This window comes from Brachyistius frenatus, unplaced genomic scaffold (genome assembly GCF_029030835.1).
Source record: "Brachyistius frenatus isolate BFR_SWC_R1_liver_20210118 unplaced genomic scaffold, ASM2903083v1 Contig_17, whole genome shotgun sequence".
NCBI classification, from domain to species: Eukaryota; Metazoa; Chordata; class Actinopteri; family Embiotocidae; genus Brachyistius; species Brachyistius frenatus.
The window spans coordinates 2,555,106-2,569,952 of NW_027210616.1; the positions used below are offsets into that span (position 1 = coordinate 2,555,106).

At 41.0% G+C, this 14,847-nt stretch overlaps 1 protein-coding gene and 1 non-coding gene across 3 annotated transcripts; both read left to right on the top strand.

Annotated features, from left to right (window-relative positions):
• The first annotated feature begins 20 nt into the window (after positions 1 to 20).
• Positions 21 to 93, top strand: trnav-uac (transfer RNA valine (anticodon UAC)). Its single transcript has one exon. It is a non-coding gene; the product is annotated as a tRNA-Val (tRNA).
• A 1,477-nt stretch (positions 94 to 1,570) lies between these two features.
• cstf2 (cleavage stimulation factor, 3' pre-RNA, subunit 2) lies at positions 1,571 to 14,344 on the top strand. Of its 2 annotated transcripts, XM_069694293.1 has the most exons (14): positions 1,571 to 1,670; positions 1,918 to 1,996; positions 2,224 to 2,393; positions 2,514 to 2,650; positions 4,744 to 4,863; positions 5,037 to 5,159; positions 5,695 to 5,809; positions 7,266 to 7,325; positions 10,161 to 10,260; positions 12,095 to 12,294; positions 12,704 to 12,828; positions 13,240 to 13,323; positions 13,753 to 13,911; positions 14,035 to 14,344. In XM_069694293.1, the coding sequence occupies exons 1-13, from the start codon at positions 1,574 to 1,576 to the stop codon at positions 13,876 to 13,878; spliced, it is 1,536 nt and encodes a 511-aa protein (XP_069550394.1). In that variant the 5' UTR covers positions 1,571 to 1,573; the 3' UTR covers positions 13,879 to 13,911; positions 14,035 to 14,344. The 2 variants fall into 2 exon arrangements, with proteins under 2 accessions (XP_069550394.1, XP_069550395.1); XM_069694294.1 differs by lacking the exon at positions 7,266 to 7,325.
• The last annotated feature ends 503 nt before the right edge of the window (positions 14,345 to 14,847 follow it).

Below are 14,847 nucleotides of genomic sequence, written 5' to 3' on the forward strand. Positions count from 1 at the left end.
AAAAGCCCGAATGGTCACCTGGTTCCATAGTGTAGCGGTTATCACGTCTGCTTTACACGCAGAAGGTCCTGGGTTCGAGCCCCAGTGGAACCACTACTTTTTTCCAGTCGCGTTACTGTTTGTACCAACTGACCACATGTGTTAGCTGCTGTAAAATATAATCTGCATCAGAATACATTCTTATACACTTTGTGAGTACACTGTAAAATGCAATGCAATCCAATACAACAGCGAAACCTGAAAGGCTCCACAATGTTCACTCTGGTATTAATTTAGCTGTATTTGTATTTGGGGTTGCACATTGCAGTGGTGTCAAACTACACTGCAGGGACATTAGACAACACATTTCTAATAATGTCAACCTCAATTATAGACATAAAAGTAAACAAAAAGGTAACATAATGATTAAAAAACACCAACGCACACTGTACCTGCATATACTAGAGTTTACTGCATGTCACATCTAATCCTTTTTTTTTTAAATGACCTGTCCACAATAATTAGCCAAACTGTAAACATTGCATTGGCTTTTCTATTTATGATTTTAGTAAAGAAGGGAGGAAAAAAAAACAACAAAAAAACAGGGTGAAAACATGCTCCACTGTTACAAAAAGATGACAGCTTTTGTGTAAACAAACACAACAAGCACAAGTGAAGACGTTTTAAAGGGTAAGCACACATTAAAAAAAAAAAAAAAAGCCTTTTAGAATAAAAATGCTTGGAAATTTAAAACATTAAAACTCACAATTCTTCGAGCAAAAAAAAAAAAAATCCTACAGATTGACTGGTTTGAGGAAGGACTTAATACTCTTCTTTGTTTGGTTGCACTGTGGATATTTTTGGGGTCTCCACTGTTGGTCAAGTTAAAACATGTTTTAGAACTTTTTTTTTTTAAATTTTTTTATCTTGACTGGCCAGTTAAAATATTAGTTAGAAAAGTAATCAAATGAATACTACTACTATTTCAAAAGTAACCTTCTCAACGTCGTCTCAATGTATTCAAACCTCCAATCATGTTTATGCTCTGTGGGTTATATTCTTCCATATTGTGAAAAAGCGGTGGTTGCTTCATGCAGAGTTTCACTCTTGTGCAAATAACCGGATAACTTGAAAACAGCACCACCTGTTTTCCGTCAACCCGTCCGGACCTCTTTGAGCCTGCCCAAATCTGTCAAACCACTGGTTTCAAACAAGTATTGTTGATTGCTGGTTAATTTTAAATAAAATTAAATTTAAAAAAAATAGTGTTATTTGTCGGGAGGTTAAGGTAGGTCACACGCTTGGTGTTTGAATGAGGTCCCTAACAAACGGATATTGTCGCCTTGTAATTTCCTGTTGTCCTGTTTTTTAATGAACAACAAAGAAAATATGAAAAACAAGGAAATGTATATATATAAATAAATGTATTGTATATATATATATAACAAACACAACAACAGACAATGACAGGGAATCAGAAGATTTACAATAATCATAAAGGGAAAAAAAAAAAAAAAAAAAAAAAAAAAGTTTATCAGGGTACATGATGAATTATTTTTGTCTTCCTGGTGTCACATTTATTCCTGTCCCCAAAATGGCGAACGTAGCTGCTGCCGCCGCGGCTGCTGCAGCCGCAGCTGCCGCCGCGAATAGAGACCCAGCCGTCGACCGGTCGCTGCGATCGGTGTTTGGTAAGTTTTTTTCTGCCGTTGCTTCCTCGGATCGAGGGTGTTTTATGCGTTAGGTTTATAATAAGTCGATAAACCGGCGGCTAATGAATGAACGCGTGCTAAGTTAAGACGACCGGCTAGTGCTGCTTGTTAGCTCGGCAACTTGGCAACAACAAACAACGACTCTAAATGGAAACGTGGATTCCTGATTCTTATCATATTAATTTGAGCTGTTCATTTTTTATATTTTTTTATATTTATATTTAAGTGGGAAACATTCCGTATGAGGCCACAGAAGAACAGCTGAAAGACATCTTTTCTGAAGTCGGACTTGTCGTGAGCTTCAGGTGAGTTTGAGTTCCCACCATAACCAGATTCCTGCTATTAACCACTGAGCTCCTTTTAAAAAGTCCCGAGTTTTCCCAGGTGAAATGATCGATCCCGCTTGTACAATCCTCCTGTGGTTTTGCAATAAAATAACAAGTCTTTAACAGTACCCCCTCCCCATGTTTCAGTCGCCTTTCAACACGTGGGTATTTTGATGATTATACAGCATGTTGCTTCTTGTTCTCAGGTTAGTGTACGACAGGGAGACTGGAAAGCCAAAGGGATATGGCTTCTGTGAATATCAAGACCAGGAGACGGCCCTCAGTGCCATGCGGAACCTGAATGGGAGAGAGTTCAGTGGTCGAGCTCTCCGTGTTGACAATGCAGCCAGTGAGAAAAACAAGGAAGAGCTGAAAAGTAAGTCTTAAACTCCTCCCAGCATCATCTCTAATTAAGGTGCTGAGTTTGATTTGATCGAGAGGTTTTGTTGTTTTTTTGTACACGGCAGCAGTGCCCAGTTATTTGTGTCTTGCACAGGTTTGGGAACGGGAGCCCCAATTATTGAGTCTCCTTATGGAGACAGCCTCGCACCAGAGGAGGCCCCAGAGTCCATCAGCAGAGCTGTGGCCAGTCTGCCACCCGAGCAGATGTTTGAACTTATGAAACAGATGAAGGTAAGTTGGTTTATTACCTCCTTTCTTCAAACCAGCAGCTGTGCGAGCGACTTTTTGCACAGGACACAGACTTTTCCTTTCCTTTTCTCTTAGACATTTAAAACTAAAGTTTACTACTTAACAGTAACAGTAGTGTTGGTAAGAGCTGCACTTATCAACACCAGGACCATCTCCTAAATGTGCAGTTGTGATTTCTAGTCCTTTCATATTATAGATCTTCTAGAAGTGGTGCATCTAATTGCATTTATATATTGTTTAGGTGAATTAATGCTCAGCTCTGTGCATAACAGTACATTCTCCCTAAAATAGAGCAGATTATTCACTGCCTTATTTTCACAAATTGCAGCATTTCGATGATTTTGCTTCCATCACTGCTGTTAAGGCAGCAACATCATTACATTTTTTACTCGAATGTAATAAAACATTATAGTTTCCCCCAGAAAACATGTACTTAGAGCCTGCTAACGCTTTGCGTTATGCGTCCTGTATCATTGGGTCACAAGTAGACGGCTCTAATAAGTACGGCAGTTCACACTTGGTGTCTCCACATTGTGCGTCTTGAGTGGCCACTTGTGCTCAGATTGTACTTCCTCCCTCCATATGTAAATGAACACAGAAAAAAAAAAAAAAAAAGTGAGGAGAGGAGTCGAAGCAACAGGTGTTTAACAAAATGAGACATCTTTGGTTTTTCTGGAGCCTCATTGTAATGCACTGTCTGTAAGAAATGTGTAAAGTATTTCCTGTTTTTAAATACCTGAACACCGTTCAGTGAGTTTGTAATTCACAAGGTGAACCGTAAGGACCCGATCGGTCAGGCTCAGATTATTTAAGCTTCGGGCTCTGTGCTGTGGCTCTTCTACAGTTGCAGAAATGATGCGTGTCAGAAATTTCAGATGAAGTAAACTAAACGAATAAAAACTCATCTGGGTTTATAGAGGAGTCTTTAGTGAAACAAGCATTATGTACAGCTTGTGTGTTTAATCACTGAACAGCTGCTTTACAGCTTTGAGTTTGCAGGTAAATCTTTCCTGCTTTCTGTACAGTTCAGCCGAGTTTAGCAGAATCACACAGGATATTGTTTGTGGAAACAAAACAACAACAAAAAAAGAAGCAGGTAGAGATCTTAAGGTTTAAGAACTGTTTGAGGTGAGGGAAGAAAAACATTCAAAACTAATGAACTTGCTGTAATGTGACGGTACCACATGGTCAGATATGAACACAGGAATGTGGCACCAAGAGCTGCATTCAGTGTTTCTCTTTCTTATTCAGACCACGTCTGTTATGTAGGTGGTCCTTCAGTGTGGCCCAGGATGCGTTTGCGTTCACACTTCTAAGAGATTGTGGTCATTTTCTTTCCAGACCACCTCTGAATGTGGCCTGAGCAGATCACACCGGTACTTTTAACTCACCACTTGTGATCCGGTCGCGTAAGACGGATGTTAATGCCAAATGTGAACAGCCTCATGGACTGTATGTACCATGCTGCTTACTGTTGTTAGTCTCGTGGAAAGACGGCGACAAATGTTTGTCTCAGTCTGATTCACCTCGAGCCTGACAACTGTACGCAGATGCTCTTCCTTCCCTTTCATTAACAGAGGCTCTGCCGTACAGCCTGTCTCTCTCAGCTCTGCCAGAGCAGCCTTATCTTTGCACAGCTGGCAGTCTGCTTCATTAAGCTCAAAGAAACACCACACTGCAGACATTTTTCCCCCAACTGGGAAAGTGTTTTGTTGCGCCAGAGCTTGTGTCAGTAGGACGGCTCCATATGCTGATCAGAGTCAGTTTGTGCGCCGATCCTGATACTACAGATATTATTCCACATCTTTGTCTCGTGTTTTGTGCCAAAGTCACAACTTTGGTTGGTTATGGACATGGATCTGAATGATAAGAGGGTTAAACAAAAAAAAAAACTACGGGGGCCGTAAAATCTCACAAAGCTTTTTTTTTTTTTTTTTTTTTTTTAATGAGAAAATCTTTTTATCTGTGAAAGACAGATACAAAGACTGTTTTTGTGCCCGTTTGTGATTTTTCTTGCCGTTTCCAATATCATATTTGAGGATTCTCTTTGGTAAAAATTTGATTTCTCTCTCCAGCTGTGTGTTCAAAACAGTCCCCAGGAGGCGAGGAACATGCTGCTGCAGAACCCTCAGCTGGCTTATGCTCTGCTGCAGGCCCAAGTGGTCATGCGGATTGTTGACCCTGAGATAGCCTTGGTAAGAATGAAGACATTAGTCAACTCCTGAAAGATCATATATTTATTTGAAGCGTGGTGAAATGAATGAGTTATTCCCGGCTGCGACTTTGTCATTTGTCAGTCGATATGAGTCCTATCCTGCACTTCACAACCAAAACAAATTATTAAGAGATTCCTTTTTTCATTGTTCAGAAAATGCTTCATCGCCAAACTACAGTCCAGCCTCTGATTCCCAGCGGACAGGCTGGAGGAGTGCAGCCAGTCAATCCTCCCCCAGCGCAGCCCAGCGTGCCGGTGTCTCAGCCGCAACCTGTGGTAAGTAGTCTTTCACTCTTTAAGTAATGATCGCATTTCTGTTCAGTCAAATATCCCTCTACTCGCCCCTGAAAAAGGACGTGAAGTCATGTCTCTGATTCGGGTTTGTAAATAAATATTGATCAGAGCAATCACAAGCTGTGTCTGAGAGCGATGCCACTTGTTGTGGACGGGTAGTGTAATTCAAAATTGGTCCAGACCCGGCTTGAGGTCAAATCGAAACAAGAACTGCATGCTTGAATTCCTCCATTTTGCAAACTTCTAGTGAAGGGAACAAAGAAATGGAACAAATAAATAGACAGAAATGTAATGTGACTGCACCTTTTTAACATATATAATTTAATCATTGAAATGAGTAATCCATAAAAGGCTACAGTTTAATTAACAGAAAGAAAGAAGTTGACAAAAACAATACAAATAACACAATCGGTCTGTATAAGTCAAGAGAGACGGGGTAGCAAAGGAAGATGAAAAATCTATCTCAAGATAAAGTTTTTAGTTTAGTCATTTTATGTTTTCTTTGTCATGTGATCAGCCTATGCATGTGAATGGAGCACCACAGATGATGCAGCCCCCCAGCATGGGTGTTGTCCCTGGACCAATGCCTGTACCAGGACCTGGACCCGGACAAGGCCCAGTTGGACCTCCAGGTAAAACTCAAACTTCCAATGAACTGTTTGTATTAGCGTCATCCTTGTGTTCCAATTATTCATTTCTAAAGTTATTGATGGTTATCAGATCCTACTGCAGAATGAGCTCTCTGGGCCACAAAGTGGCAAACATTTATTTCACTTTAAAATCAGCCAAGTCTGTCCTTCCTTTCAGTAGCCACATGTGTACTTTTTAATGTTAATGTATAAATGTGTTTCCCAGAAATTTATAATTAAAAAAAAACAAAAAAGAGGAAATTCTCTCATCGACAATGAACAGCAAGAATTTGTTAGAAGATGATTATATATTGTGGTTTATGAGTTTTTTTGTAAAGCGTTTTTATTTTTTTTAACGCAATGATTTCTGTACACAAAACTTATGTAGGCCAAGTGTCAAAATAAATTTGGCCAACCCAAAGACATGTGATGCTTTTTTTTTTTTTTTACAGTGGATTCAAGAGTATTTAGACCCTTTCACTTTTTTGCACACTTTATCTCTGTGTAGATTTCATTTGGAATAGATACACATGCCACTTTTTACCTATTGAACACATTTAGCAAAGCAGCAGGCAGGTAACGTAATACAAGAAATGCCAAGGCATGAGTGAGCGTTAACGTTTTCTTCAGCCGTATTATTGAAATATGAACAAAAACTTAAATTACAATACATTAACTTACCATCCAACGAAAATTTAACTTCCATGTCCTCCACCAATTCTGAAAACGTCATCAAACTGGCCACAACTTGTGAATTCTAAGTTTTCAGAAAATTCTGAGGTCAGGCGCTGTGAAAACCACAAGAGAGTGATGTGCCTTACACTGCCTGTCAGGATGGAAACTAAATGCACAGATCAAGGCAATGGTTTCTAAAGCTTTGGGTGTTCCCGGGAGCACAGTGGGCTCAATAATTACGAAATGGAGAAGTTTGGAGCGACCAGGGCTCCTCATGGAGTTTCGTGTCTGGTCAAAGAAAGCCAGTGGGCAAAAAAAGGCCTTGATCTTGGTTATAGTGTTTTCAGACATAGTTAAATTTTTGTCTCACCAAACCAGAGAATCTTTTTATTTTTTATTTATTTTATTGCAGTCAGGAACTTTAAATACAGCTTGGCTAGCTCCAAATGGAAACTTAAATCTAAATGACAGCGAAGTGTGCAAAAAGTTTACGGGTGTGAATGCTTGGTTGAATCCACTGTCAAATCTCGGAACGTGTCATGGCTCAGTGGGATCACTAGGTGTCACCAGAGCCATGTAATTAGTAGAAGTTCTTCGCGAGCAATCGGCTCCATCGCTGTTTATACTTTGTACATTTTCTACCGTTTACTTTCCAAAAGTTCCCTCCTCACCCGCTCTGTGTCTCTCTGTGTGCATAAGATGATTTCATGAGCGTGCCAAAAATGCTGCTTTGCCCTCTTGAGTCTTGTGTCTCCTGTTCTTTTCACTTTTAATGCTGGCTCAGGAAACCTTCAGCATTCTCCCACAGGATCGTCTGGTCAAGCTGCAATCGAGCGGCCTCAAGGTATCCCTGCACTCCCTCAGTTCCCCAGTCAGGCCGTAGCACTGTTGAAGAGCAGCACTATCCAAACTCAAAGCATGTCTCGGATTTAGTGTTAGTTTGGTAGACTGCATGTCCGCTGTAAGCAAATATGAAGTATTACCGTTACACATTCAGGCCTTTAGTTATGAAGCCCTGTTTATATAAAGATTATAATCTCGGAGGACTATCGCAACTACAGCAAAATTTGCCATGTCATGAGGATGGTGTCACTGCATGTGAGAAGATACAGGTTCGGGCCAGAAGCCGAGACCCAATTGTTTTTGCATGATTATTATCGATATGACAGTGTGTAAATAGTGAGTGCTGAGAGTATTGTATGCATAATTTGGTTTTCAAATTCACACGATGTCGAGTCCCAAGTTAAAGTGGTTTGTCTCAGTTTGACGATTATCAGTCTAAAAGAGCACTTAAGATATTCCATGATGCACTTTTAGGTGCCGCCACGGCTCGGTGACGGCTCCAGTCCTGGAGAGTAAAAACCCCAAACAGGAAAACATAAACCTCCAGTTGAAATCCACGAATCATCAAGATCTGAACTGTTGGTTTTGTCAGGGTCTTTCTAATACTCTGCAAGGGCTCATCTTTGACATCTGACAGTATACAAATGGCATCAAACTCGTCCAGGCACTATTGAATTACTTTGATTTGAGGGGATTACTTTGCAGAGTGTGGTGTGTGTGAGCTCTCATTGATCCAGGCTGATGGATGTGAACCCCAGGAGGTCCTCAGTTGTTCAACATTGCTGCATCTTAGACAGTGTGGTCACATGTTGAGGATGTTGAGGTGTGTTTTTACCCCAAAAAGGACTGTTCATTCCCATTTGTCTTGTGTTTATGTGCTGTTTTTAGCCATGGTGCTGTTGCCATGGCGCTGTGGGCAAATTTGGGTCAGCGCGCCCGGGGAAGTGGTGCTTCTCCTCCGTACCTGCGTGCTGGTAGATATCATGGTTAACACACCTGACAAAACGAATGAGACCTTATGTTTAGGGAAGAAATACGCTGTGAATCACCATTTATAATTCAGAAAAAATATTTAATAACATTCCCATGTTGCAGATTTCCACAGAACTCCCACTTCTTTTCTGATTCAGCAGAAATGTACATGAATGCGGTCGGTTCGAAGCTGGGACGTTGTCGCTAACAGAAGAAGAGACTACTTAGTCTTGTTTACTCTAAGAAAACTAAGAATCTCTTCCTAATGGCATGAAACTGCTCAGTCTGCTTTTAAGTGGGACAATCTTGTAAAATCAAGCTCTGTGCCTCCTCTTCTAACGCGCTCTTGTTTGTGTTTGTCAGCATCATTTGTCAAAAACCGCTCCAGTTTCTTGTCAGGTTTCCACAATAGTGTTACACAGACAAACAAACAGCAGCCCGTGAGTTCTTTATCCCATCAGTGTCTTCTAAATGCTCCCGTTTACTTGCAGTTTATTCATTTTCGGGGAATATTTTCCAGCATCGATAAATGTTACAGACATGGTAAACAAGCCACATTTACATTACGTTAATCTTAATTAAAGGAAAACTGCTGCAGATAAGATGGGCTGCATTCCTGCTGTCATCTGACTGAAAAATATTGTGAAGGAGGCTGTAGAAAAGCTGCAAAGCTTTAGCTTACAGGATGAAATATTTGGACTAATTATTTTATTTTATCGCTCATGTGACAGCAGATTTGCGCTCCAATCACAGTCAAGGAAATTTATGTCTGTTATCGCGGTCTAATGTTTAACAGTGAAGGTGTCGCTATTGGTCGTTTTCATGCTATCAGAAATGCATTTAATGTGACTGAACACTGAGACGTGCATTGCTCTTGATCGTCTCCCTGCATGCCTCCCGTCTGTGATGCCCTCACGGCCAAATAACATCAGAGTTACAAGACACAAGTAGGAGAATAGTCGAGACAAGTTTTCTGTGTCTGTGTGGGATCAGTGGTTTGTTTTTTTTCTTTTTTACTGAGAGGGTTTTGAACTTTAAATCTCCTTGTTATAATTGATGGTAGACCACACTGGTCTACTGTCCTCCTGCGTATCTGTTCCCCTGATCGCACCCTCATGTTTCCTGGTGTGTTGTGATGCTGGGCTGTGGCAGTTTGCTCATGGTCACTGTGTGTCCTATCAGTCCCAAACAACTGGCTGTTTTCCTGACGTATCTTTCCTGAGCAAACACCATTCTCGTGTGTGTGTGTGTGTGTGTGTGTGTGTGTGTGTGTGTGTGTGTGTGTGTGTGTGTGTGTGTGTGTGTGTGTGTGTGTGTGTGTGCGCGCGCGCGCGTGTGTGTGTGTGTGTTGAACTTTAGCCAACTCAACAAGTTGCCGCCTGTATTTAGTCTATTAGTCATGAAGCCTTTTCTGCTCAATGAACAGAAACGACATGTGTTTTGATGAAGTTTGTTGGAAAAATAACTCCGAGGCTTGGTTCAAAATCAAACACATCGGACATTTATTCTTGCAAGAAGGAGCAAATACATGCACCCTCAAAGAGAGATGTCCAGCAGTGCTCCCAGATCTCCTCCGTAGGGCAGCTTTTATACAGTGTGACAAACAGTTGACAGTCACTCGCATTCCCTTTGTATCTGCTTTCGTATTGTAATACAGAGTTGGTTGTAGGTCACAAGATAAGGACACGGGATTCGTCAGTTAGATGCAGAAAATAAAACAAAAAGGAATCACTTGCAAATAAGAGAGAAAACAGAAGAGACTTTCCGGAGCCTGCTTGACGAGACTTTCCGGAGCCACAATGCAAACAAGAGGAAGAGACAAATCTTTTTTTCCATCAAAGTTGACATTAATTTTTGCTCTCAGGACCCGGCGGTATCCCTCCCAGAGGCCTGCTGGGAGACGGTCCCAATGACCCCAGAGGAGGAACCCTGCTGTCCGTCACTGGAGAGGTCATAGACCCCAAGTAAGACGTTCACGTGTATCACTTATAATTTACAACCCTAACAACAGAACAGGTGTGGCTTTTAGGAGTGTCAATTTAAGCCATTAATGCTGTCATCCTTAACATTTCATTCCCGGATTAATGGTTGAAACCAGAGGTTGCCGAGGTATCAACAAGGGCGGTTTACGCCTTCATATCCCCGAATTCTTGGGCAGGCAAAAGCTCTCCGAGCAGACACTTTTGTCTACGATGTAACAGAGGAGCAGTGAGTGTATCTGTGTATCTATCCCGGAGCAAACAAGACTGAAAACAATAATTGCAACTGTGATCTTTTTAAGCTGCACAAAACAACATAAATATAAAACATGTCTGATGTTGTTTTGTTCTGTAGATGTATTTTTCATGACTCAGTGGCTGAGTGGGATGACAGTGAAGTCAAGCGTTTGTTTCTAAATGTTGTTCCAGGAATAACGTCCAGGAAGATACACAAACAGCCGTAGCAACATTGCAAACATCAAGGAATTGAGTTCGGTGCTTCCTGTATATATATACATACATACATTTACTATACAAAGGGCCTGGTTTACTAAAGGTTTGCGTGTGCAAACTCCACACCACCTGCAAAAAAATGTCCAAGCAGGTCTACTAACGACGTGCAGTGAGGATTGCGTCTTTCAAATGTGCAATTTAACACACGTTGTCCATTTTGCGTGTTTGCCTGCATACATGTGTAACATTGGCCGTTTCTGCTCGAACGTGTAAAAATACTGGGAGGGGAAATGCAAATGCATACGTTTAGCACCCGCGACGATATTTACTAAACCTGAAAGTAGAAACAGGAGAAGAGATTGCGTGTGTATTTTAGTACGACTGAAAGGAACGTATTAATCAGGCGACCACATCAGGAGAGACGGCTGCTCTTATTGTGGTGAGAAGGAGACGCAGGGGAAACTAAAGAATGAGTTTGTTCTTGTTATATTTATATTTCGTCATTTCAATGGGATCAGATTTCCTTTTCCTTTTGCGATCGCTCTGTTTTCTATTGCTGGAATCACTTTAACACGCAAACCCCTCATTTAAATACAGAGATTTGCACCTGATTTCAATGACGCAATTACTCTCAGTAAATCACCCGCAAAACGGGTGCAAAAAAAAAAAAAGTGCAAACTTTTGGAAGGAACACACAATTTAGTATCCTTTATTGGAGATCTTAGTGAATCAGGCCCAAAGTCTGCAATTGTAATTTACTGACATGGCTTTGCACTTTGCTCACATTGGGGAAGGTTCTTTGTTGTTTACAGCTTGATGAGTTTATGGTGTATAGGTCAATGCTGATTGGTTAAAGGCTGCTCCAATAGTTGGTCTGCTGGAAAAATGTATAAATGGAGTGTGTCATATATATATATATATATATATTTTTTTTAATATATATATTTTCACACAGTGAATATGTGTCTGGTACTACCGGACTAGTGCAGTTGAACACGTTTCATGTGAACCAGGAGGAAATTCTTCATCCGCACCAGCAGTGAATTTATAAAGCTCTGTTGGAGCGTTAGCAGTGTGGAAAAGACTGAATTACAAATGGGTCACATGCTGCATGAGCTACAGCTGGATGATGCACTCTGACACTAACAATAAAAACTACTATATAGGTACAGTATAGTTCTATTACTGAATCTATATACATTTAAAGCCATTTGCCGCCAGCCATAAATAGTGTAATAAACAGGGTTTGTTTTCATGTTGGTGGATTGTAACCTCAGGAACAATTTTTATGCCAGAAAACTGTACTGGTGACTTTGCCAGGTCAGTTTTAAAAAACATGAATCATTCTTATTTTGTGTGTATTTAGCCGGGGCTACATGGGAGCTCCACCACCCCACCAAGCTCCACCTGTGCACATGTCTCAAATGGCAAGCGGGCCCCCGCCGGATATGAGAGGGCCTCCGATGGACATGAGAGGCCCACCCATGGGTGAACCACGAAACATGATGGGTGACCCCAGAGGGCCCCCGATGATGGAGCCCCGGGGACCGCCGATGGAAACCAGAGGTAGCTGCTCCAATAAGGCTTCAGAGTTTCAGTTTAAATTCCTCGTTGATTGTGTCGATGTAGTCAACGTTCTGTAACAGGTCTGAGTTCAGTTTCATTCCCAGCTGGCAGACCAACCCAGCAGCAATAAACCAAACAAAAGAATCCTGTCCTGGCAAGAGGTTTTTGTGAGATACTGTAAGAACAGTTGTTTGGTATGGCAACCCTTTCATGTAACTGTGGTAACATTCCAATACAACCACATCTATTTCTTTATATTCAGTAGCTTACTACTTTTTTTTTTTTTTTTTTTAATGTCACAAAATCTCTAGAGGCCAACACGGTTCTTTCGGTGACAACACAACTGACGCGGGTGTATAAAAAAATAACGTTTCGCAAAGGCTGAACGGTTTTACTTTTCCTTGTGCAGGTCGTGACCCGAGGGCGATGGATGCTCGTGGGCCTGCGACAGGTCAGAGGGTTCCCATGACAGCAGGAATGCAGGCCCCTGTCCCTCACAGCATGGCTCCAAACGCCCCTCCACCTGCAAGACCGGTAATGGCACCACCCCATATTTTCAACGGCGTTCATTATTTATTGTTTTTGGCACTAAGCCGCACAGACTCTTTCTTTGTGTTATGACAGTGACTACATGTTGTTGTGAAATGGTATAAAAAAAAAAAAAAATTAAAATCTGTGTAATTTTATTTTATTTGGTATGAAATTAATATGGATATTACTTAAGAGAAGAGTAGAAGACATGCCATAGATTAACGTATTTGATATGTGACAAAGAATCTAAACCTCAGCAATTATTAATCAGACTCATTTAACAAAGACATTTGAAAAGCGTGCCTTGGGGGAACAAAGACGCAAAAGAAATCACTCAAATCGCTTAATCACTCAAATTGGATGATTTTTGGCCCCTGAAAAGCCGTGAGCGCTAACAGTGTGTTTGTCCTGCAGGGTCCTGGTATTTCTGGTGTCCCCCCATCAGGAGGAGGCTTCAGTCCGGGACAGAGTCAGGTCTCCACACAGGACCAGGAAAAGGTGCGTCACTTTATCTGTCAACGCTGTATTATAACAAACTGCAGCAAGAGTCGGTTTTAGTGACTTCAATAATGATATTTAAATATTTTAAGTCCGCTGCCAGGAAAAAGACGTAGATATGATAACGTAGACAAATCCTTCGTAAATAAGCAGCAGGTTTGGATAGAGGAGCAGTGTCCATCAGAACATCGCTGATCCCTTTTTGCAATCTCATTCACTGTTTGCACAACGGTGAATCACCTGAGAACAGCAGCAATTGTTTGGCTGAAACAATAGCTGGGGAAGATCTTGTAACACAAAAGAGTTCCTTGACTCCCAACACTACCAGTAGAGATCATTGTGTCACCCAGCATGCACTCATTTCTGTTCACTTTGTGGGGTATGGAAACCGATTTTCACTCCTAAATGACATTTTCCTTCCCTCTTTAGGCCGCTCTGATCATGCAGGTCCTGCAGCTGACTCCAGAACAGATCGCCATGCTGCCGCCGGAGCAGCGGCAGAGCATTCTCATTCTCAAAGAGCAGATTCAGAAGACCGCTGGCGGTGCACCCTGATGGTTTGGATAACAAAAGACTGGAAAGGCAGAGGTGTGGTTTCTTTTGTTCCATCCTTATTGGGAAATTCACAGATTCTTAAGAACATTGCGGTATCGTCATGGAGCAAATTTATTTCTGACTCCCAATTGTGTTTTCTTTCTTCATTGTGTCAAGGACTTGCAGTCTGCCCCTCCCCGACACGGCTGAAAGCAGCTTGACCAGGTCTGAAGATGTTCATCTTAGTTTGGAGTATTTGTATAGTGTTTTTTTGTAATCATATGTTCTGTTTTGTATGAAAGCATAAGGTTGTTCCAAGTGGGTTCAGAAATTAGTTAAAACTTTTTGGAGGCGGACGATGGTGAATGCCAAACGGATACAAAAACTGCAGAAATAATGTCGAGGTTTCATCTTTTTCCTCCAAAGCCAACTGTTGTCATGTTATTGCTCTGCAGACGGTTTTGTCAATAAAACAAAATCAAACATTGATTGTCTTTATTTGTTTATTCACAATCATATACAAGAAAGGTTTTTGGAAATGGCACAACACACAAAATATTTTCTCCTACGACTTTATGATGACTAACTGCAGGCTACGTGACTGACTGTGTTCCTCCTGGCACTTTTCACTCAAGGAAATACTGAAGAATTTGGGAGGTTACAAACAAATCTTTTGTTTGTTTCTAAGAAACCCATTTCCTTAACTGGTAAGGCTTTAAAAAAAAAAAAAAGTGAAAATAAATACTTGCATGACCAGTTTCAAACATTTGTTTAGAGTTCAATAGTTTATGATCCCCGTGTAATGTACACGTTACGTACAGTATATACAGTAAACGTAATGATAGGAAAATTCTGCAAGTAGAAAATATGATTAGGGAAGCTAAAATATGCTGCGTTAGAGCTAAAATGATAAGTAAAATATTTTTGTTTTTTGGACATTTGGTTGGATGTAAACAAGCAGCAGACATTAATTACCCTGAATAGTGCTCA

Coding starts and splice junctions, on each gene's coding strand:
- cstf2 (XM_069694293.1), top strand. CDS start 1,574: ATGGCGAACGTAGCTGCTGCCGCCGCGGCTGCTGCAGCCGCAGCTGCC. Junction 5,160..5,694: donor TGTCTCAGCCGCAACCTGTG/GTAAGTAGTCTT, acceptor TCATGTGATCAG/CCTATGCATGTGAATGGAGC. Junction 10,261..12,094: donor GGAGAGGTCATAGACCCCAA/GTAAGACGTTCA, acceptor GTGTGTATTTAG/CCGGGGCTACATGGGAGCTC.